Here is a 21,799-nt window from a genome sequence, read left to right as displayed (position 1 = left end):
TATACATATATTATTAAAAATAATTTTTAGCAAAAGGACATATTTATATACAAAGCAAAAGCAAACAAGTTATTATATATACAACAAACAAACAAATTTGATATAGTTGATAGGTCCGTGTAGCGTTGCAATAGTTATAAATGTTTTTTTTATTTATTTTTATTGACAAAACAAAACAAATTATTTTTCTGCAGCAACAGCTACGCTACGTATGTGTCTAAATAGTATATACATATATTTTTTTGTATACAAACATACATTGATAGCTTAAGCATGTTGTTAGAATTTATTTTTAAACAAATTGCAAATTTTGTTTTTGTGCAAAACTAGGAACAACAACAAATGGCAAACAAGCGATAAAAACAAACATGTAAAAGAAAAGACATTTTTAATTGATCTAAAACAAAACAAATGTGGAATAATGCAATACTGTGTTCAGAGATAAAAACAAACAAACATAAAGTACGAGTATTTTGTTTATATAAAAAAGCGAACAAAAAACGCCTGTAAATAAGAAAATACGTAAATTTATACAGCTAATGGTAGAATATATAAAATTATATTTAAAAAATATACATCAAGCTAGAAGAAACAACAACAACAACAAATGCTGCAAACAAATCACAGACAAATTAGTTTATGCAAATTGTAACAATTCTTTTAAAATTCTTTAATCAAATTTAAAGTTACAACTTAAGGTTTCCACTTGGATAACACACACACACACACACACATTTGAACTAGATGACAAACAACAAATACAAAAACAACAACAACAACACTAACTTGGCACCTTTGTAAACAATTCAACTAAACAGAATCAAAAAGCACCTAAGAAACTTAACAAACAAAAAACACTGATTGTTGCTAACTAACTTTACGTTTTGAAATTCAATTTCAAATTGTAAAATCGCTCTCTCTTTAATATTTTTGTTATTTAACGTAACGTAATTAATTGCCAGCCACAGTATATACCCTCCTCTTTTCTTCCTTTTAAACAAACACTAAAAACATAAAAAACAAAACGAAACTGTTTAACACATAACTCAAAAATAAAGACTTGTTTGTTCTCCTAGAGTTATAGTATTATTTCAAAATATATATACATATATATAAAAAAAAAAACGTTTAGTTCAAAAGTCATTTATAAATATACACATAATATGCATACACATATGAATGTGTATATATATATTTATATTTATATATATAAATTAGTTTATTGTAAATCAATAAAACAAAATGACAACAAGAAAACTTCACGCCAATTATGTAATATGCACAACGCTTTTATTTAAATTGTTTAAACTTGTTAGCAGCTGTTGAATATTGAGGCTGCTGCTGCTGCTTCTTCTTCTTACCACGAAATGCGTGCGCACAGAACTTTCACTTTCACCATATAATCGACCACCGATGCGAACTAAGACAAGTTGGAAGCCGGGGCCATGAGTCAGCTTCATGTCCGGCTAAAAAGTTGCGCGCGATTTCAGATTGTGTGAGGTCTTGGAAGAGCAATTAACACAACTTAAATTGAAATTGAGTTTATTTAAAAAATATATACTTGCAGTAATTTTTTAAACACTTTATTGAGCACATGTAATATTTCTTTTCAGCTAACGTTTTTCAATATAACAATTTTAAAAACAAATTCTGCTACAAGCCAATTTAAACTTGCTTTCAATTTTATATTTTACTCTAAGTAGTTGTAATTGACATACAAAATTGATGTAAGCGCAGTCTAAAGAAAAATTGGGTACACTATCATTATTTCCAACGCCCTTTCTTTCTTTTTTCAAGGCGGAACTCGAAGCGCTGCATTTAAATTAATAATAGCCGCGCCAACATACATTAATGCAAACGAGCAGCAGATGAAGATGACAATAATGAATTTTAAGAAGAAAGCCAGCACCGTGCGAAATGTTTAAGCGAAGCGGAAGCAGCAAGAGCAAACAAAAGCGCATAAAATGTTGTCATAATATGCGAGCTATATAGACATAATCAATCATTAAAAATCAAAACTAGCGCCCTTGCTGCCAAAACCAGATCTTGCTATAGCAATTGACGCACTTGAGTTGACTCAAACGGTTTTACCCCATTTCAGCCAAGGCACTAAACCGAAGGCTAACACGCACTGCGGACTCAAGTGACATTAACTGAACTTTATGAATCAAAAAAGCTTGAGAACCCATCGCACTAAGTGTGACGCGCAATTGCAAAGCGTTTCCAAAAATATACAAAATTTCCCAACACAAGGTTTTCGGCTATGCAGTGCGACATGTTCGCATCGAACCAGAGAGCGGCTGGGGCTAAGAGCCATGGCAACAGCAAAACTCAAGCTCAGATGCACAGTGTACGTCGTTGAAGTCACACGCGAATTTTTTGAATCGAAACGCGCGCGCGCAACTTAAACAAAAATAAGTTATAAAAATATATATACACATATATACGAGAGAGTTTTTCAACTGTGTGTGTGCAAAGTGAAAACCAACAAAAAATTATAATTTAAAGCCAGCACTACGACTAGTGTTTGGTCTTCAAGTGTATAAGTGTGAGTATTTTTAGTGAAATTGTGAAAATTGCAATTTAAAGCCAGCCCGTGCACTTGGATTAAAGCACTAACCAAAAAAATAAAACACAACGAGCCCATAATTTCACTTTTTATATATTGGATTGGATTAGCAGCTACACCAACAACAACACAAAATCAGTTAACAGGTTTGTTGAGCAATGCCCCATTGACGTTTTATCTTGTAAATTGAAATCGAAACCTGGAACTTTAATGTGCCAATCGTAAATATGTCAATTGACAAATACTCAAAGTCAACTCGCGACATTTAGAATATATGTATTAACAATAAATATTTGCGCAGTTGTGAATATAATAAATATTTACGTTATGGCGTGGGTATCATCAACAATGACTAAAGCATACTGCTTAAAATTAAATTTATTAAACATTAGTATTGTTTAGTCATATAACCTAAATCTAAAGTAGTTTTGTCAACTTTACTATTTTAAATTGTCGATTAAATTTGTGTTTCACTAATTTTTTCATAAACTTAATTCAGCTTGACACAAATTACATTATCAAATTTCATATAAATTTATATCAATTTATTTTTGTTACACTATTTAAAAATAGCCAGTTGAATAGCATTCATTAAGTTTATTACTAACTTAACAATACAAATAATTGTTTGCTGCAATTATGAAGCAGACACAACAAAAATTTGTTGCGTAAGTCTTAAACACTTGTAAATAATTATCTAATAGTCACAAAATCAGTTCATCCAATAATAAAACTTTCAGCTGAACATTAGTCCAAGCGCAAGCACCGTTAGGCAGAGCTTTAGTTATAGTTTGTAGTTAATGTTGGAACATTTCGCAAATGAGTGCACACGCAATAATAAGCCGAAAACCAAAAACATGACTCAGCACAGCACAAATTTGGGCCAAACTTGCTACACATTGAGTAGTTGCCACAAAAGCGGCTTAGGCGGCGGCGAGGAAACACCTTAAAATGCTTGAGCAGCCCACGCGAGGCCCTTTAAGAGCATAATGTACTTACGCTTGACATGTGACCTCAATACGGCGTCAAAGCGTTAAACTTTACACTCTACTAACTGTCACACACTGTGAGTTTGGTGGCAGCTAATGTGGCAGGGTCAAAACTGCGCTTAAACTGGCTTAAATGAGTTGCCGCAGACAGGCTTTGGTTGCTGCCGCTTTTTTTTTTTTGGTGAAATCTACACAAGTTCAGCATAAAGTGCCTTTTTTTTGCAGCTGCTTTCATTTAAAACGTGGCTAGCAACTGTTATTTTATTTTTGTGAAAATGTTGCAGGTGGTAGCACCAGCAATTACCACTAACGCTAGCTAGTTGGCCTCGTTTTGCAGAACCTTGCAATGAAAAAAAAAAATACAACATAAAATTTCAAAAACTGCCGCAAGGTTTTTGTTGTTTTATTTTTTGGGTTTAGCTGTAGTTCCGTGTTGTCTCTTGTTGTTGTTGTTGTTGTAGGAGAAATGCGCGTACTTGCTGCCAAAAACTGTTTTCACCCCAAAGCAAACAAAAGACTTAAGCAACAAACCTTTTTTTTACGAGCTCGTTATATTTGTCATTAGTAGAGTGATCAGCTGTTTGGGATTGACCAAAGCTATAATTAGAGAAAATTCCAACGACAATAACTCCAACAACAACCAATTTCAATGGACCGGAAAACGCATGAAATTTAAGCAAGTAAAAAAAAGTGAATTTTTTTTTATACAGTGCTGGCAAAAATAAGTGGCATGAAGCATGCACAGCTAGTTGCTGCTGCTGCTGTTGTTGTTGTTATTGCTACTGCGATTGCTTGCCAAAGTGAAAGCGAGCGCCAAAGATTAATCACACGCCATACACACAAGCTGTTCAACTTGGCGTTGAGTGTGATGAAGTTGAAGTTGAAGTTGAAGGCACAGCAGCTGACAAAAAGACTTCAAAGCGAAGTGCACTCTGAACTTTGGTCTAGGCAACGCTTCCGCCTGTTTGTCTATTGCGCAATATAAATTATGCTATGTTTTGTTTTAGTTTCAGTTTGTTGCATTCTTTAGTTAACAGCGCATGCAAATGTATGCCACAAAAGCAACAACAACAACAGCAACAACATAAATTGTCTAGTGAAAGTATTATATTGTTTGCATTTGAATATTTAAATTTCTCATGCGCAGTTGCGGTCTCATAAGCTCGCCCTACCATGTGTGACGTCAAACGTGACACACACACACACACCCACACATACATACATATTTTTCATTGCTTTTTCTCTTTTATTTGCAGCAAACAGGAAATTTTATATTTTGGGCAACTTTTGTTGTTGTTTCTGCATGCGTTGCAACTCTGAATATGGCGCAGCATTGTGATCAGCGTTGGCTCAAATTATTTACAGGCAGCCTGCTGCTCTGCCTGCTGTTGCAGTGGCAAGTGGCAGAGACAGAGGCAAAACGCAACACGGGTAAGTACATAAGACGCTTTGGTCAATGACTCTTTGCGCTGATTTTCGTTATGTTTAACTTCTTTTTTGGCAAGTCAATGAACTTTTTGGCTTAAAAAATGTGGAGCAACTTAGATGGACGTGCAGCCGTTCGCTCGTTAAAAGTAAACAAAACAAAAACCAATTGCAATTGTTGCAGTTGCAGTTGTTGCCACATGCATGCGGCAATTAGCGTGCGGTGTGTGGCAATTCGTGTAGAACTCTAGGTGCTAAATATAGCACGGCAATCATTAAAAAGCGCTTAGGCCAAAAGACTTGCGCGGCACGAACTTGAAACGTGCAGAAACCGTTAAGACTTTAACTACAGTGGAGCCTCTGTCACACACTTTGTGTGTGTGTGTGTGTGTGTGTGTGTCAGTCGGTCAATCTACAAGCAGCTGCAACCCTTTTGCCCCCTCTCCTTTGTCTATGCGCGCATTTGTTTTCGTTTTCGTTACGCTTGGGGCCTGACAGCAAACGAAAGACTTAGGCGACAAACTTGATTTCGCCACAGCTAGAATGCCACTCTCTTGCTGCTGTTGTTGCTGCTGCCTTAAATTGGCCGCCTGTCTTTGTTTTCATTCATGCACATATGCCAAGTAAATAAATAAAAACTTTCATTTAATAAATGCGAGAAATTTCTAGCAAAAAATAAATCATTATAATGAAAGTAAAACTTCCACGCACATGTTTGTAATTTCAATCTAGCAATTCGCATAATTATAATAAATTCTAAATTATAAGACAATCATAGAATTAATCGGCCTAGCTCGAATTTAGAGACAAGCTCAAAGAGTAAAGAAATTATAAGATAAGATTAAAAAATTATTGGAGACAGCTAAAAATTAAATTTGCTTAAAAATGTTTAGTATGAAAATTAACTCAAGTTGAGCCGATTAATACTAATGGGCCTATAAATAAATAATCGAGTGTTGTTGAACTTTTAGCTGCAAGTGTTGGCCAGGTTCATTGATAGTCAGCTTACACACACACACACACATGCACAGGCGTGCATAACACAAGCTTTGCCGTGCAGTCAACTGAGGCGCATCGCCCAATTGCGAAATGCAAAAGAGCGGGTAACGTTGCGTATGAGCAATATCGTTCAGCTTTAAGCAATTACATAAGCATTAAATGGTCAAAGGAGCACTAGACAATGACTTAACTTGACTAAAACAGTGGGTGGGCGCTTGATTAGAGCAAATGGTAAATTTACAAATTGCGCATACGCCGCGTGGGCCATACAAAGCGCGCGCTTTGTAGCCTGGCCCTGAGCTGAGGGCCAAAATGCCAAATAGCAAACAACAACAGCCAGCGCGCATTGCCGTCGGCAAAGCCATTTGTTCAAATAGTTTTGTTTTTTTGTTGTTTTCGCTTGAAAATTGAACGCGTCACGTTCGTTCGCTCAAAAGTGAAACTAAAGTTGGCGCTGGGTTTTTTGTTTTTTTTGTTTATTTATTGCCGCTGCAGTTGAATAACACGCAAGTATGTCAAACTATATTTGCAGGCAATGCCAACCTAAGTGCCTGCCAGCATCTGCGACGCGCCGAATCCAGACGCGCCAAGGCGCTGCAGCCCAATGGAGGCGCCGCCAAGGTGAGAATACCACGCTGCCGCAAGAGCGGTGAGTTCGAGTCCATACAATGTGCCAACGAACGCGCTGGCGAGGATTGCTGGTGCATAGACGAGTATGGTGTGGAGTTGCCCGGCACACGCAACGAGAGTCGCGTCCATGTGCGCTGTGAGGAGCCGGCGCACTGTGCCGCCTCCGCCTGCCGCATGTTTTGTCCCTCGGGCTTTGCGCGAGATCCAGCCACAGGTTGCTCTGTCTGCCGTTGCCGTGATCCCTGCGACAGCATCGATTGCCCCAATGGACAGTCCTGTCAGCTGCAGGAAGTGCAATGCAAGTCGGAGCCGTGTCCGCCGTTGCCCACGTGCAAGAAAGCGCGCTCGCTGGCCAACTACTGCCCCGCCGGATTGCCGCTGGCCATCGACGATAGCGTTAGACCCTTCCTATGTGGCCTGGATGCCGGCAAGCCACAGTGCCCGCCGCTGTATCAGTGCCTGGTGGAGTCTGGCAACGATTATGGCGTCTGCTGTCCCAGCGCACTGAACTTCCAGAAGCCGGGCGTATGTCCCGCACCCGAGCAGACGCCGCATAGTGAGCGCACTGGCTACATGTGTGGCGCGCCTTGTACGCACGATCTGGAGTGCCGTAATATGGACAAGTGTTGCTTCAGCAAGGGCTGCCAGTTCAATTGCCAGCAGCCCAACAATGTCACCGGCTGCCATCAAGCACGAGCTTTGGCCAATGTGCTGGCCATCAGTGAGCGCGAGGGACGCGGCTATGTGCCGGACTGCAACGGACCCGGCGGACAGTATGCGCCTAGGCAGTGCTCACGCAATGGCCTCGTCTGCTGGTGCGTAGATCCGCGCACAGGCCACAAGATCAAGGAGTCCATGGGCGCTGCCCAGACAGTCAACTGCGATGGCTGGGAGAACATGATAAGCCGCAGCTACGCGCGCAGTTTCCAAATGCAACAATGCGATACAAACATCTGCGCCGCCATCTGTGAATATGGCTTCAAGGTAAGTCCCAGCACAGTCCGTCCATTTAATTCCTCACTTACTCCCATATTCACTTTAGAACGATCACAATGGCTGTCCCAGCTGCGAGTGCGCGGAGCCCTGCGAGGGCTTCAAGTGCGCCATTGGCTCACATTGCGAGGTGGCCACCGATCCTGCTTGCGAATCCAGCTCCGGCTCCAGCGCACTCTGCGCCTCTTGGCCCATTTGTAAACCCGATTTGGCTTACTCCAATCCCTGCACTGTGGGCACACCGCTCACAGACGCCGCCAGCGCTGAGCTCATGTACTGCTTTGAAGAGCAAGAGCGTCAGGCACGCAGCTTCCAGCCCAGAGCTTTCTTTGAGCCCGAGCCAGAGTCGCAGGCCAAGCAAGGACGCGCCATGAGCAATCGCATCATGTGCCCAGCGGACTACAAGTGCACCAAGCTGCATCGCGACACTGAAAGCGTCTGCTGCCCATTGCCCGAGCCCGAAGCAGAACAGAGCAGTCCAACGGAGGAGTCAACGACACGCCAGCAAACGAGTAAGTAAATCCATTTTATATTAATTTTCATATTTATTATGTACATTTATTTAGAGTAACTTAATACATGAACGTGAAATCCACTTATTGTAACTTTATTGAAGAATTCTCTTTATTTTGTTTGCAGTGTGTGAATATCTGCGCGACTTTTCGGAGCGCATGGAGGGCACGGAGGAAGGCATGCAGCTGGCCATTGCGGCGCCCATGTGCAATGAGGAGGGTGACTATCAGCCCAGGCAGTGTGAGCTGCGCAAGATACGCGTGACACGCGCGGAGCAGCGCAAGATTCTGGAGGAGAACACCATAAGACGTATGCGCATGCTGCTGAGCAGCGCCAGCGCTGGAGCGCCCAAGCGCAGCAGACGCGAGGCAGAGCGACTGAAGCTGTATCGCGTGGATGACAGTCTGCTCAAGGTGCAGGTGGCAGCGCCGGTGATGGCGCGCAGCGCCAAGGTCATAGACATGGGTCAGCATCTGGGCCAGCAGCAATTGTTTGAAACTGATTTGAAGAAGGTGCTGCCGGCGTCCAAGCGCCCGAACGTAGCAGCAGCGGATGAGGAACTTGTGGAGCTGGAGGTGGAACAGTGCTGGTGCGTGGATAGCTTTGGCACAGAAATTCCCCAGTCACGTGGCTTCAATGTAAGCCTGGAGAGCTGTCAGCAGCTGCGTGAGCAATTGGATTGCCTGGATCTAACCTGTCGCATGGGCTGTGAGTACGGCTTTGCTTTGGATGCGGAGACACGTTGTCCAGCCTGTCAGTGTCGTGATCCTTGCGAGGGCGTGACCAACTGCGGCGAGGGCAAGGAATGCCGCATAGTGGATGTCAGCTGCGAGGGCGAGTATTGTCCACCAGTGCCGGCCTGTCTGCCGCGCAAGCCCGGTCAGTGTCCGTATCTGGTGCCACCTGGCCCTACGGATAGCTGTGCCTATGAATGCCGCACGGATGCGCATTGCGCCGGCTCCAGACGCTGCTGCTCCAATGGCTGTGGCACGCAGTGCGTGGAGCCGCAGCTGAAGACCGCCTGCCAGCATCTGCAATCTGTGCAGCTGCATCAGAGCTCCGAGCTGGGCATACCCGCGCGTCAAATGCATATAGCCCAGTGTGATGCCCAAACCGGTGCCTGGGAGCAGGTGCAGTGCTCGCCTGCGGGTCAGTGCTGGTGCGTGGATGCTCAAGGCCAGCAGCTGGCGGGCACCAAAGTAGAGGCGCCGTCTAAGCCTGTCTGTAAGGCGAACTCCAGCTTTGCCTGCCCACAGTCGAACTGCAGTCTGAGCTGCGAGAGCGGCTACCAGTCGGATGAGCATGGCTGTCCCACTTGCGCCTGTCGCAACTACTGCGATGAACTCAGCTGCGCCGTCGATGAGGAGTGCCAGCTCATCAGCGTCGAGTGCGTGGATGCGCCTTGTCCCAAGCTGCCCATATGTGTGCCACGTCGTGAATCCGTCTGCGCTGAAGGTAAGCCGCTCCAACAAGGCGGTCTAGATGTCAGCTGTGGTCCCCACAATGAGCAGGAGGCTTGTCCCAGCACCCACAGCTGTCAGCTTAATCCAGTCAGCAATCGTGGCGTCTGCTGCGCCAAAACGCGCGATGTCTGCTTCGAATCGCAGGACAAGCTGTGCCTCGCCAGCGCCAGTTCCACCCACAACAGCACACGCTATCGCTTCAGTCCCAAGGCCAACAAGTGTCTGGCTGTCAACATTGACTTGGACGCCGCCAGCTGCCAGACCAAGAATCTATTCCACAACGAACTCGCCTGCAACTCTGTGTGTCCAGGTGAGCATTGATTCCGCTAGCTTATAGCGCTCCAACTTAACTCTGTCTTTTTGTAGTGCTTACCCAATGCGAACGCTTGAAAGTCAAGAACAGTTTGGCAGCCCAACGCACTGGACACTCTTCGGTTTGGTTCCAGCCACGCTGTGATCCCGTTACTGGTCACTGGAGTCCAGTGCAGTGTCTGGGCAAGCAGCCTGCACTCTCTAGTCTGCCACGCCCCACAGAAGTAATCAGTCGCGCCTTTGCCAGCTCACAGGAGCAGGCGACGCCCTATGGCGTTTGCTGGTGTGCAGATCGCAAGGGTGCGCCGCTCAAGGGCTCGTTGACACGTGACCAGGAGCCCAGCTGCAATAGTCGGCAGGCGCGTAATCGCCAGCACTTGTCTGATGCGGGAGATCCGCTGATGGAGCAGCTGATAGGTCAACTAACGCTGCTGAACGATGTGAACCAGGAGATGGACTTTGATGAGCTGGAGCAGCAGCTGCTGCTGCCACAGAGCACAGCCGCGCCCGAGATGATCAGCGGACGCAACTTGGAGTTGGAGTTGGCCAATTCGCTGTTGGACTCGCAGCTAAGCGTGGAGTCCAGCACGTTGCAGCCGCTGCAGGTGAAGAGCACACGTTGCCAGGCTTTGGCCAAGACCGCAAGCTTTCCCGTAAGCTGTGACGATGCGGGCGCCTTCAAGCCGCTGCAGTGCAATGGACGCAGCTGCTGGTGCGTGGATGCCGCTGGCAATCAGCTGCAGTCCACACACATCTTTGGCCAAGGCGACAGGCACTGCGAGGTGGTGCCCATTGAGGCAGTGGCCATTGAGCTGCATATGAGCAACAGCAGCGGACGCAGTGTGCGTAATGTCTATGATGCCATCAAGCGTGAGCTGCTGCAGCTGCTGGGCGATGTGCTGGAGAATCTGCGCGTGCAGGAGAACTTCGACGGCTCCGTTATCGTGCGCTTTGAGCTGCATCATGCGGCCAAGGTGGATCTTGCTTTTGCTATTGAGAGCGCCATTTCAGCTGGTGAATTCCAGCTGGTCAACGGACTCTATCAAGCGGATCTAACGCGTTCACACTTCATACATCGCACTGCGGCGACGCCGCAGGCGCAGGCAGTGCATGCCGAGGATGAATCCGTGCAGCTGGCCATGTTTGTGCTCGCCAGCTGCTCCGCTTTTCTGGTCAGCGTGTTTGTCGTCTATGTCATGTTGAAGCGTGGCTGGCACAAAGGCTTCAATCAAAAGATCTATGAGTATGAGACGCCAACCAAAAGCGAAAAGCCCGTGGATTACTCGCTGCCCATCTTTGTGCTGGACGACACACAACCAGAGAGTATTAAGGCCAAGGCGTAGAACATTACACATAGTACAGAATTTCTTTGTAAATATGCTAGCGTCGCTGCTCGCTATAAATTATGCTCTATAGTCTACTATATACTATATAATTATTAAGTTGTTTAATTTATAAATAAAGCTTTATAAATAATCTGTGGTGTGCCTTGATTGCAGCTGTCCGTCCCATTTGAGAGAGAAATGAACAGTAAATTACAATTAAATTCAGCATTTAATACATAATTAAACCTTTATAGTTTGATATCAAGTTTTAATTTCAAACAGTTGCTTTTGATTTTGAATATTCTATTTAATAATACAAGAATAACGCTGTTCGAGCTGAGCTGCTGTTAATACATTCAATACTATTTTTAACTCTTAATAAATTTTGGCTTCATTTTCAATTTTCAAGCAAAATTTATGCACATGCATGTTTCAGTTTCAATGTTTTGCAATTTCAGTTCAATAGTTTTAATATAATAAACACAATTTCGTTTCGTTTTTTAGTGTAAACTTATGCCACAACTTTTGAATTTTCGAGTTTAGAGTTCATTAATAATATCTTTGTTTAAAAAGTTTAAAAATAAAAGTATATTTTGTAGCTTAGTGTATGTTTAGAGTGTTAAGAGTATAGAAAAAGAAAATGCAGATGCAAATACTTGTAGTTACAATTTTGGAAAGTTTCGTAGCGCAAAAATGCAATTGCTTAGATAACTAACGTATATATGTATGTGTATGTATTTGTTTATAACTTATTATTTAGTGGGCGCCCATAGCTTCCAAGTGTATATAAGTGCAGTGTTTGTTTGAAAGAAAAAACATCTAACATTCTCATTGGACTATTTCGAGCTTAAACTATTAATAAATGTTTTTGTTAAATACATAAAGTGCATGCAATTGAAACATTAATATCTTTTAAAAGTTTTTAACAAGCTGACATGCAAATTGAACTCTTCAAATATCAAACTGTTGCCAGTGAGTATGTTTAATGTTTATGTGTATATTTTTGGTTAGTCGCTAATTAAATGGAAACTCTCTTCAGCTGTGTGTTTGTGTGTGTGTGTTTTGTATCTTAAAATAAAATCTATATAAATCGCTTGTACGTATAACAAATGATGCAAATCGCTGCTGGAGCTGGACTTTATATGGGACGTTGTTTACTTGGCAGCAGCATTGTTGTTGTTACTGTTGTTGTTGCTATTGCTATTGTTGTTGGGGCCGCGCGCATTACGCTGCGCATTAAAGGTTATCGAGGCACGCTGATCCTCCATGCGTCCACTTTGCACTTTCATTATTAATGAAAAGAAATCTTCATCTGGAACAGTGGTGCCTCGACCACGAGCTGGTGCAGCTGGCACCGGTTGTGGCGCCTCTGCATCCATGGTGACATGCGCACGTGGCAACTCGGAACGCTGTTCCTCCAGACGCGAGCCCTGGCAACGCATCAACATGTCCAGAAAAGCGTCATCCGGCTGTTGTGTAGTCGTGGCGCTCCTTTGCAGCGGTGCATGTGAATGTCCATGGGCTATGCTTGCTGGTCCAGCGGCTGAGGGTGACTTTAGGCCCGGCAGATTGGTGGGATCCACAAACAGCGAGTTCTGCTGCACCAGCGGCTTGCGTGTGGCGCCAGTGGCTGCACCACTATTGATCTTAATGGAGCAGCGCTGATCATCCATGCGCTTAGACTGCGTACGTGAGAGTAGCTCGAAAAAGTCATCCTCTTTGGCTTTGGTGTTGACGCTGGCGCCCGCCTTGTTTTTCTCCTCCTGCGCGCGTTTGCCATCCGGTGTGATTTTGATTAAATCCAGTTGCTCCATGCTCTGGCGACGCACGCGCACCTAAGCATAGAAACTTGGTTAGTAAATAATGTGCGTTGTTTACTTGGCCACTTACCATGCGTCCCTGTGAGTTCTCCGAGCCGTCCGACTGATGCCCGCTGGCTGAATGATCCGAAGCGCTGGAGCGCTCTTCTTCTGGTGTCGGCGTATGGTCCGCTTCCGGCATGCCCATCAGCTTACGCAAATCGGAAATATTAATGCGTGCTGTGCTCTCGCCAACCTGGTCATGTAATTCCTTGGCCAGCGACAAGTGCATTTCGGCAAACTGCAACGCCTTCTCATTCTGGCCAATGGCGGAGTTGGCATTACCCAGCGACCAACATGCGCGCGCCTCGCCAATGCGGTCCCCCAGCTCCTGGGCTATGGCCAAGTGACGTGAATGGTACTCTATGGCCATGGCAAACTCATGCAGCAGCGTATACGTGTTTCCCAGGCTATAACAGGACTGCGCCTCCACCTCACGCTCGCCCAACTCTACAGCTAGAGCCAGTGTACGCTTGTAATGGTCGGCCGCATCCTCGAACTGACCCAAAAAGATATGCGAGTTTCCCAGATTGCTGTTGGCACGACGCTCTGCCGCACGATCGCCAAATTCACGCGCAATGCGCAAGCGTTCCTGGTGATGCTCAATAGCAGCCTGTCCAATGGATGAAGCATTATTAAAACCATATCACAAGTATACATCGTGTGTATATTACCTGAAAGTCACCTAACAGGTAGTAGGTGTTGCCTAGGTTGCCACAGGCGCGTCCTTGCGCATTGCGATCTCCCATCTCGCACATCAGCTGTAGATTCTCCTGATAAAACTCTACTGCCTTGCTGAGTGATTCCTTAACATCATCACCAAATTTGCCTGGATTACGCTGACCCAAGTGCTTGCCCTTGGCATGGTATACATTTCCCAGGTTGTAAAGTGCGCGTCCCTCAGAGAGTCTGTCGCCTAGCTGGCGTGCTAGCGTCAGATGGCGATCGCAGCAAATAGCCGCCTCATCGAAGCGTCCCATTACCTTGAGTGTGTTGCCTAGATTGCCAGAGGATTTGGCTTCACCCAGCTTGTCGTTCATGGATTTGGCTAGCGTTAAATCGTGCTTGTGATACTGCATCGCCTTGGTGTAGTCGCCCAAATAGAAGTAAGCATTGCCTAGTTGCGAGTAAATGGCTGATAGCGTTCGCAAATCATCTGTACCCGCTTGTATGGCCGCCTGGAAGAAAGCCACGCCCGCCCGACAGTCGCCAGCTTTGCAGAGACGCTCACCCTCCAGCGCCAACTCCAGACACATGCTTGAGCCGCCATCAGAGCCATGATGCGAGTTCGAATCCTGTCCCATGCCCATTGTGGACACATTTTCCGCTGATGCGGAAAGCGAAGACATGGCTTTGTTTTTGTTTTTCTGTGTTTGTTGCTGCGCCCTTTATGAACTCTCAACTGCACTTCCTATATTTTCATTTACTTTTAAAGCAGCAAAATATAACGTTTCCTAATTTCGAAATGCACTCTTAGGACAAAGCCTTATCCATATTTTCAGCATGCACAGTTTAAAACCGTTTCTACTTACGCTTTAGCTTTATAAGTTCAATTAATTGCTACTTTTTTTGTGTTATTTTGCAGATGTGATTCACTTTCAGTGTGACCGAAGTTCATTTGGGGGATGACAGTGTGCTGATGATGCCATCATACATGTCATGCACGTTGGCCTTTCCATGATATGGCGCTGCATTTAAACGTGAATTTAACGCCAACTTAAGCATTTACTAAATACATTTTGTTAATAGTAGCTTTTCTTATAAATTCAAAACCATACTTTAAATATTAGGCCTGGGCTTTTAAAATATAAATTAAAACATAACAAATTTTTTGATTGTTTACTTTTGCCCGCTTGAATATGTGTAAGTAATGGTAACTGCGCTTAATAATGCAATAATACATTTACTTTGTCACATTGCTGCAGCAAAACCATGTGGTAAGTGTACTACGTGTCCTTGTGGTGCAGGATCGAGGCGCGGGACAGCTCAATCGGCGACTCCTTCTCCGCAGCCTCCACCGCCGCAAACAGAATCTATAGCACCTTCGGCGCAGCAGCCAAGGGAATCAGTAGTGCCGCCAAGGGAAGCGCAACAGCAGGACTCCATATCTATGCAGCAGCCTCAATATCAGTCGGCTACTCAATCCCAACAGCCATCCCAATATCAACAGCAATCTCAATACCAACAGCAACCACAATACCAACAGCAACCCCAATACCAACAGGATGTCCAATTCCAACCACAAATGCCTGCAATGGTGTCATGCAACAACGCAATACCAGTAAACCAATGCAATTTGGCCCAATGCAATGCAGGGCCACCACCTCAGCAACAACAAAATAAAAAACCAAATGTGGAATGCTTATGCGCCAACAATCGTACGCGCACACAACAGGCGCCCTTGGCTGACAATTACACATGCAGCAGGCCAAGACGAGAAGAGAAAGTTCGAACTCAGGAAATCTGCACTTGCAAACAAGAAGAGACGCCAGCCATTTGTGAATGTGCGCCTCCACCATTGCCACCACCGCAACAGGTAGAACCATATAGGGAGCCAACTCATGCCTATGTAACTTGTGGGGAACAGCCTACCCAGCATAACCAAGCTAGATCGTGCGGCCAGAACCAATCGCGATATCAGAATCAAGGTCCATCGAAGTGTGGACATTGTGCTGGCGATAGACAAAAGAAGAAAAAATGCGTAATACAATGAGCGCTGCGCTATCTGTAACACTAGAAACGCAGCAGGCCTTAACAGTCACAATGCTTATAAATTGTGACACTCAACAAAATTGTCTGACTATTAGAGACGACAGAAAATATCAAAAAACAAAATTTAACACCAAAGGGGATTAGCGGCTCTATCATGCAAAACAATTGCCAGGCACAAGCTCCTAATTGCCAGGCGCCAGTTGCACATCCTCCGGAGGCTGGATGTTATTGTAATCCACCGCAGCCTGCTCCAGTTCCTACATCCTGCGGCCCTCACTCGGGAACATGCGGCAGACAAGACAAGCCACGAAAGGCTTCTCGGTCAGAGCAAAGAGCTATGTGCAAGCATTGTCGTCAGCAGCAGAAGAAGAAGAAGAAGTGTTGCATTATACAATAACTGCTGAGCCGCTTTCCCCAGCTGGCTGTCATCCAGGTATGCCTTGGCGTACGCCTTTGAAATTTTAGGTACAACACACAAAATTCCATATAAATTCAATGCCGGCATATAGTAACACAATCAAAAAAAAAAAAAATTAAAGCTTTCAGATAGTTGTATGAATAGCTACAGCTACTTCTGTTGATGGTAACTGTTGAAGTATGGCACAGCCGAAGCCACCCAATCCGAAATGCCATTGTGCGGTGCCTGTACCACCCACGAGTGTACAGCCCCAGATCATACGTATAAAATGTGGAGCACCAGCACATAGCACAGAATCAAAAAGAAACCCCAATCTGCAGTATGGCTGTCAGCGAAGAAAACAAAAAAAATGCAGCATACAATGATACATAAAGTATATCGATCTCAGTAGGCGTTACAATTACTTCAACTTGGATATAATATGATTCGGCAGCTTGAAAAATGTTAAAATTTACAGTCAGAAAAATTTTTAGTCTTACTCATGGTCAATAATACAAAACAACGTGAAATCGTTGCACCAACGCCTGCAACATAAATCAGTGCAAAATGCGTCGAAAATGCAGTCGGCATTGCTTTGTCTATCGCACTCCCTGCTATGCAAATCCGCCACCAAGACCAGGCGCTCGTCGGTGTGCTACAGAAGGTGGATGCTACTGTCCGCGCTTACCTCCTACTTCGCGAAGTTCTACGCGGAGAACCTGCCGCAGGAAACCATCTGCCACTAGCAGCGGCTGTTCCTGTAGCCCATCCAACAAATCCGAACAGACATGCTGTTATCCTTTGGTTGTGCGGGAGCCAGATCCCCCACCAAGACGCCGTCTAGAACGCAAAAGCTGTTGCTGTCCAAAAGAGCCTCGAATTGAGCAACCTCCCAGCTGTTGTTCCTGTGCTGCATATGATGCTGGTCCAGTATCCCAGGTAATGGCACGTCCACAGCCACCCGCTTACTATCCACCTCAGCCTCCACCTGGTCAGGTAGCCCCCTTCCAGCCAGCCATCCAGTCTATTAATAATTGTATTGAAGCTCCAAGCGATCCATACTATAATCATACTATGCAACCACAAATTGGCAATCCAATGGGCAATTTTGATTTAAACAGATTTGATCGAGATCACGCTGGAATTGGAGGTACTACTGGGCGCCGAAGAAATGTTAGTATACGCACATGCGTTGATTATGACTATGATCCGGGGACTACTTACCAAGCGCAAGCACCACCACCACCACCATCTGCCTATCCTTATCCATATCCTCCACCGCCCTCTCCACATATCTTTCCACACCAGCCCAATCCGTGTCCGTGTCCGCATCCACAATTTATGCCTACGCAGAGAAACTGTAAAAGACGCCCTTCAATAACTGATAGATCTGATTCCGTTAGATACACTCCCTGTCCTCACCGTCGCGCCGGTTGATAACTCAACAGTTGACCAACCGTTCGGAACGGTAGGGCAGCAGTGTACGATAGGACAGCTAATCGGCCGACCGCCACAATAACATTAAAGTAAGAAGAAGCAGCGGAGAAGCGTGCAGAAGTACGTTGCGGAAATTTTGTTTATTAAATATTAAAAGAAAAACAACCAAAAATGGATGATGGCGACTATGATAACGATGAGTAAGTAAATATAAAACGGTGCGCAATAGCATTTTATTAATGAGTGCTCGTTTTCAGTGTGGGCGCTGATGATTTCGATGATGTGGACCAGGACGTGGATGTGGATGATGACATTGCACAAGAAGAAGAAGTAGACAACATTGAAATAATAGCCACCGGTACCGCTGGAGGCGGTGGTGTGCCCAAGTCTAAGCGCATTACAACCAAGTATATGACAAAATACGAGCGAGCGCGAGTACTGGGCACACGTGCTCTGCAGATTGCTATGTGTGCGCCGATTATGGTCGAGCTGGATGGTGAAACGGATCCACTGCAGATAGCAATGAAGGAGCTCAAGCAAAAGAAAATTCCTATTATAATCCGCCGATATCTGCCCGACCACTCATACGAGGACTGGAGCATAGACGAGCTCATTATGGTGGACAACTAGCTGGGGATAGATATTAAGACAGAAGCCTGCATCTGGATAGCTATTAGAGATTTATTACTATAACGAATATACATACAATTAAAAACAAGTTGCCTAGAAATTGCAGAAACAATGTATTTTGTAAGTCTGTGCTAGGTGATCAGCTCCAAGCGAATCCGTCGCCACGCTGATAGCAAACGCGCTCCAGCAAGCCGACTGCATGTTGACCTGTTTTGCAAATAGAGCTCACAACAGCCGGCAACAGACCACATTCGGAAAGATTTTGTTCGCCAAACACCTGATGAGATCCAGTGTCTTGTTCACCAGCGGATTTTGCCTCGCATGGAGAAGTATCCAACAACTTTTGCGTGGCTTTGCTAAAGGATAATGTGTTAGTGCTGCTGGCCAATGTAGCACTAAACATTTGACGCGTCTCACAAAGTAGCGCCGCAACGCTGGGTAGGAATGTTGGCAGCAACAGACCTTTGATATCTATGCTGTGATAATCCACGCCATCGAGTCGCACTTGCTTGGAGCGCGGCACTAAGTGCTGCATTGTGGCCTTCGGAAATGCAACGGGTGACAATAAAGTTGGTGGCACGCCTGCCAAGCGACCTACACTTGTAATGGTGCTCTTTGCATTAAGTATATAGCTAAAGAAGCCTTGGCATTCAACACCCTCTATTAGGAGCAACGAATTGTCACTAAAATCCACGCTCATTTCAGCGGCCTGCAGCTTTCTGGCGTGTGTGGTTTGTATGCGTCGTAACTCACGTTCATCGACACCCAAGCTTTCCAGCCAGGCATCATCATCATCGTCGTCGTCGCCATCCTCAGCAGGCACTGCTTTTTCATTCAGTTGTGCATTTGTATCTGTAGTGCTGGCTATATCAACGGATTCGGGGTTTGTCTCAGTGTCCTCGGTTAGGCTGTTGTTCTGCCCACTACCAGTCGTGATTTCGCCTTTCAAGGGCAAGCTGTATTCTATGCCTTCTTCGCGCAGCGCGTTACGCATACCACGTGTCGATGGTGTGACCAATGCATGCATTTCCGCACGTCCGCAAGTGCCAGCAGCACGAAAAAGCACCGTAAAGGAGTTGGCGCACAGATAAAAATACGGACACTGACGAGCACGTAGCAGCTGAAATAATCCGCGAAAGCTGTAGTCCCACTCCTCAGCCAGAGCTTTACGCTCACGCTCGCCAATTGTGATGCCGGTGTTCTCCTTTGAATTCCGTGGGAAGAGCGTCATCCAGGGCAGATGCGGATGTTGCCAATAGTAAGTGCATTGATTAAAGCGCGTGGCATCCGATATATCCAATGTACTTTCCGACTGATTTGTGTCAAAGCAACGCACAAAACTTGTCATCCCACTGGCCAACTGAGACGTTTTTAGCTGTGTGGAGGGCAGCTCTGTAGGACAAAAGAAGCGCACGCGTGTCTTAAGACACCAGTCCATTGGCAAATGTGAGGTATGCAGCTGTCGAGCGGCCAATGCAGCATCATCGTCCTCGTCTGCTTGCTTAGCATGCTCCTGTTGCAGGAGCTTCGCAAAAGCCTGGGCATCGAACTTTTTTAGCACCAAATTGGCGGGTGGCGGACGCGTCGGTGTATCGCGAACAAAAGAGTCAGGCGTTGATTTAGCTGCATTTTGAATCTCTTCAGTTTTCGGCTTTTTTGCACAGTCTGTTGATCTATTAAACTGTTTATAAATGTAGTCAAACAGCTGATGGCCATCACACACTTACTTGGCAAATGGATTCTTTCGCTTTTGAGCTATTTTGGCCTCCAGCAGCTTACTTCTATCATTTTCATCTAATTCAACACGTTTATTGTTGTTGTTATTGTTGTTGCTTACACGTGCTGCCAATTGTTTCTTCTTCTGTTTCAATCGTTGCAGCTTAATAAACTGTAAATTGCAAAATTGCTTAAGACGGTTTTTGATTAGGTGGCATTTCATACTCACATCATCGGGACGCGTCCAGTTTGAGTTTAAGCCTGTTTCGCTTGACATGATGCAAATGTTAAAATAAATAAGATAAATTTAAATGGGCTGCAGCATTTAGATTAAATAAAACATGTCTAAAGATTTTTTTTGCCGCGAAACCGAATCTTTTGTTTTGTTTTTGTATTTTTCAACCCTTGGCGTGGAATACAGTGTGTTCAACTAGAAATAGCTATAAAAATACATTCTCGCGTTCCGCAGTTTGACGTGAAAAAAGCGTAATTGGCAGTACTGCTTAAAAGCGACATAAACAAAAGACAAAATAAAATTACTTATTTATAATAATGGATCAGGATTTGCTAGACGTGTGTCGGGTTTGTGCAAATAAAATAAAGGATAAAAAGCGTCAGCGTCATATATTTAGCTATATGAGAGGCAAACTAAATCAAAACCTGAAGTTGATTACAGGCGTGGAGGTAAGTGCAATCTAAGAAGATGTATGTACATTAGCTCTTAAACAATATGTATTTAATTTGTAATTCATGTAACTGCAGTTAACGCCTGAGGAATACCTACCCAGCTACATTTGTGAGCGCTGCAACTCTGAGTTGGAATTTGCCATGAAGTTTCGTGAGCGCTGCATATTTTCGCAAAAGTATTTAAGAGACATGATAGACAGGGAGCACTGCGAAAAAGTTGCAGGAAAAGCACCAGATGAACTTTCAGAGGACCTCATCGATGAGGATCAATTGGAGTACATGCAAGACGATTATCAGACACTAAATGACAATGAGGAGGAGGAGGATGCTTCCTTTGAATACAGCGAATCCATCGATGACAACTCACAAGATGCTAAACCATACCAAGTAGAGAATATAGATTATGCAGCACAGGAGCAAAGTCGTAGAGCTAAACGACATTTAGTACTGCTAAAAGAAAGTCGCCCAAAGCGTGCACGCAATTTTTTTATTTGCGAAGAATGTGGACAGTTTTTTATTACTGAGGACAAGTATACGAAGCATTTGGAAGGTCACATTGAGCTGAAGGAATCAGTTGACTTCTTCCCATGCGGTAAATGTACAGCCACCTTTCCATCAAGGTCATTGCTGAAAACGCATCGCCGGGAAGAACACAGCATCCCTCAGTTTAAATGCACCATCTGCGATGAAGTATTTCTAGAGTACTGCGCCAAGCAGCGTCATGAGAAGTGGGTGTTAAAGATAAGCTGGTTGAAATATAGTCAAATAACATTATTTTATTGTTTTTTCAGAGCACATGTAAATGAGCGTCCATACCCTTGTCTGGAGTGCGGTGACATGTTTCAAAAGGTCACAGAGCTGCGTGCACATTTTGAAATACACGCTGAGCGCAAACTAAGGTAAGAGCTTGATGCTGCGACTTAATTCAAAGTATATGTATTAATATATGTAAATTATAGATGCGAGCCTTGCGATAAGGACTTTAAAACTCGAAAACTGCTAGAGACACATTTAAACACAAAACTGCACAAGCGCATGCAAAGCAATTACGAATTATTGTATGATTGAGTGGAGCAGAGCTCGTATCGCTGTAATTAAACGGTAATGGTGCAATGCAAATGCTACAAATAAATAATTATAATG

At 44.5% G+C, this 21,799-nt stretch overlaps 7 protein-coding genes across 7 annotated transcripts; 5 read left to right on the top strand and 2 right to left on the bottom strand.

Annotated features, from left to right (window-relative positions):
• Positions 1 to 2,686: 2,686 nt before the first annotated feature.
• On the top strand, positions 2,687 to 11,315 carry LOC108603597. The gene is made up of 6 exons (XM_017992539.1): positions 2,687 to 2,715; positions 4,815 to 4,989; positions 6,515 to 7,596; positions 7,655 to 8,117; positions 8,245 to 9,891; positions 9,948 to 11,315. The coding sequence occupies exons 2-6, from the start codon at positions 4,881 to 4,883 to the stop codon at positions 11,234 to 11,236; spliced, it is 4,590 nt and encodes a 1,529-aa protein (XP_017848028.1). The 5' UTR covers positions 2,687 to 2,715; positions 4,815 to 4,880; the 3' UTR covers positions 11,237 to 11,315.
• A 116-nt stretch (positions 11,316 to 11,431) lies between these two features.
• Positions 11,432 to 14,662, bottom strand: LOC108604720 (G-protein-signaling modulator 2). Its single transcript, XM_017994297.1, has 3 exons — positions 13,752 to 14,662; positions 13,109 to 13,690; positions 11,432 to 13,053 (listed from the first exon to the last, which is right to left on the bottom strand). The coding sequence occupies exons 1-3, from the start codon at positions 14,424 to 14,426 to the stop codon at positions 12,373 to 12,375; spliced, it is 1,938 nt and encodes a 645-aa protein (XP_017849786.1). The 5' UTR covers positions 14,427 to 14,662; the 3' UTR covers positions 11,432 to 12,372.
• A 192-nt stretch (positions 14,663 to 14,854) lies between these two features.
• On the top strand, positions 14,855 to 15,810 carry LOC108604128 (mediator of RNA polymerase II transcription subunit 15). The gene is made up of 2 exons (XM_017993427.2): positions 14,855 to 14,940; positions 15,003 to 15,810. The coding sequence occupies exons 1-2, from the start codon at positions 14,937 to 14,939 to the stop codon at positions 15,788 to 15,790; spliced, it is 792 nt and encodes a 263-aa protein (XP_017848916.1). The 5' UTR covers positions 14,855 to 14,936; the 3' UTR covers positions 15,791 to 15,810.
• Positions 15,811 to 15,822: 12 nt separating this feature from the next.
• On the top strand, positions 15,823 to 17,638 carry LOC108604127 (leucine-rich repeat extensin-like protein 2). The gene has a single exon (XM_017993426.1). The coding sequence runs from the start codon at positions 16,754 to 16,756 to the stop codon at positions 17,621 to 17,623; it is 870 nt and encodes a 289-aa protein (XP_017848915.1). The 5' UTR covers positions 15,823 to 16,753; the 3' UTR covers positions 17,624 to 17,638.
• A 93-nt stretch (positions 17,639 to 17,731) lies between these two features.
• On the top strand, positions 17,732 to 18,353 carry LOC108604129 (DNA-directed RNA polymerases I, II, and III subunit RPABC2). The gene is made up of 2 exons (XM_017993428.1): positions 17,732 to 17,823; positions 17,881 to 18,353. The coding sequence occupies exons 1-2, from the start codon at positions 17,795 to 17,797 to the stop codon at positions 18,251 to 18,253; spliced, it is 402 nt and encodes a 133-aa protein (XP_017848917.1). The 5' UTR covers positions 17,732 to 17,794; the 3' UTR covers positions 18,254 to 18,353.
• Positions 18,354 to 18,383: 30 nt separating this feature from the next.
• LOC108604125 (protein downstream neighbor of son homolog) lies at positions 18,384 to 20,286 on the bottom strand. The gene is made up of 3 exons (XM_017993424.2): positions 20,199 to 20,286; positions 19,981 to 20,141; positions 18,384 to 19,926 (listed from the first exon to the last, which is right to left on the bottom strand). Exons 1-3 carry the CDS (start codon positions 20,244 to 20,246, stop codon positions 18,393 to 18,395), a joined length of 1,743 nt encoding a protein of 580 aa, XP_017848913.1. The 5' UTR covers positions 20,247 to 20,286; the 3' UTR covers positions 18,384 to 18,392.
• A 188-nt stretch (positions 20,287 to 20,474) lies between these two features.
• Positions 20,475 to 21,773, top strand: LOC108602442 (transcription factor Ouib). The gene is made up of 4 exons (XM_017990564.1): positions 20,475 to 20,653; positions 20,732 to 21,384; positions 21,448 to 21,555; positions 21,616 to 21,773. The coding sequence occupies exons 1-4, from the start codon at positions 20,522 to 20,524 to the stop codon at positions 21,722 to 21,724; spliced, it is 1,002 nt and encodes a 333-aa protein (XP_017846053.1). The 5' UTR covers positions 20,475 to 20,521; the 3' UTR covers positions 21,725 to 21,773.
• Positions 21,774 to 21,799: the final 26 nt, after the last annotated feature.

This window comes from Drosophila busckii, chromosome 3R (assembly GCF_011750605.1).
Source record: "Drosophila busckii strain San Diego stock center, stock number 13000-0081.31 chromosome 3R, ASM1175060v1, whole genome shotgun sequence".
NCBI classification, from domain to species: domain Eukaryota; kingdom Metazoa; phylum Arthropoda; class Insecta; order Diptera; family Drosophilidae; genus Drosophila; species Drosophila busckii.
This window is presented reverse-complemented; position numbering and strand designations above follow the sequence as displayed.

Coding starts and splice junctions, on each gene's coding strand:
- LOC108603597 (XM_017992539.1), top strand. CDS start 4,881: ATGGCGCAGCATTGTGATCAGCGTTGGCTCAAATTATTTACAGGCAGC. Junction 7,597..7,654: donor TCTGTGAATATGGCTTCAAG/GTAAGTCCCAGC, acceptor TATTCACTTTAG/AACGATCACAATGGCTGTCC. Junction 8,118..8,244: donor AACGACACGCCAGCAAACGA/GTAAGTAAATCC, acceptor TTTTGTTTGCAG/TGTGTGAATATCTGCGCGAC.
- LOC108604125 (XM_017993424.2), bottom strand. CDS start 20,246: ATGTCAAGCGAAACAGGCTTAAACTCAAACTGGACGCGTCCCGATGAT. Junction 20,142..20,198: donor ACTGGACGCGTCCCGATGAT/GTGAGTATGAAA, acceptor TGCAATTTACAG/TTTATTAAGCTGCAACGATT. Junction 19,927..19,980: donor CGAAAGAATCCATTTGCCAA/GTAAGTGTGTGA, acceptor ACAGTTTAATAG/ATCAACAGACTGTGCAAAAA.
- LOC108604129 (XM_017993428.1), top strand. CDS start 17,795: ATGGATGATGGCGACTATGATAACGATGA. Junction 17,824..17,880: donor GGCGACTATGATAACGATGA/GTAAGTAAATAT, acceptor GCTCGTTTTCAG/TGTGGGCGCTGATGATTTCG.
- LOC108604127 (XM_017993426.1), top strand. CDS start 16,754: ATGCGTCGAAAATGCAGTCGGCATTGCTTTGTCTATCGCACTCCCTGC.
- LOC108604720 (XM_017994297.1), bottom strand. CDS start 14,426: ATGTCTTCGCTTTCCGCATCAGCGGAAAATGTGTCCACAATGGGCATG. Junction 13,691..13,751: donor ACCTGTTAGGTGACTTTCAG/GTAATATACACA, acceptor TCCATTGGACAG/GCTGCTATTGAGCATCACCA. Junction 13,054..13,108: donor AGAACTCACAGGGACGCATG/GTAAGTGGCCAA, acceptor TTCTATGCTTAG/GTGCGCGTGCGTCGCCAGAG.
- LOC108602442 (XM_017990564.1), top strand. CDS start 20,522: ATGGATCAGGATTTGCTAGACGTGTGTCGGGTTTGTGCAAATAAAATA. Junction 20,654..20,731: donor AGTTGATTACAGGCGTGGAG/GTAAGTGCAATC, acceptor ATGTAACTGCAG/TTAACGCCTGAGGAATACCT. Junction 21,385..21,447: donor GCCAAGCAGCGTCATGAGAA/GTGGGTGTTAAA, acceptor TTGTTTTTTCAG/AGCACATGTAAATGAGCGTC.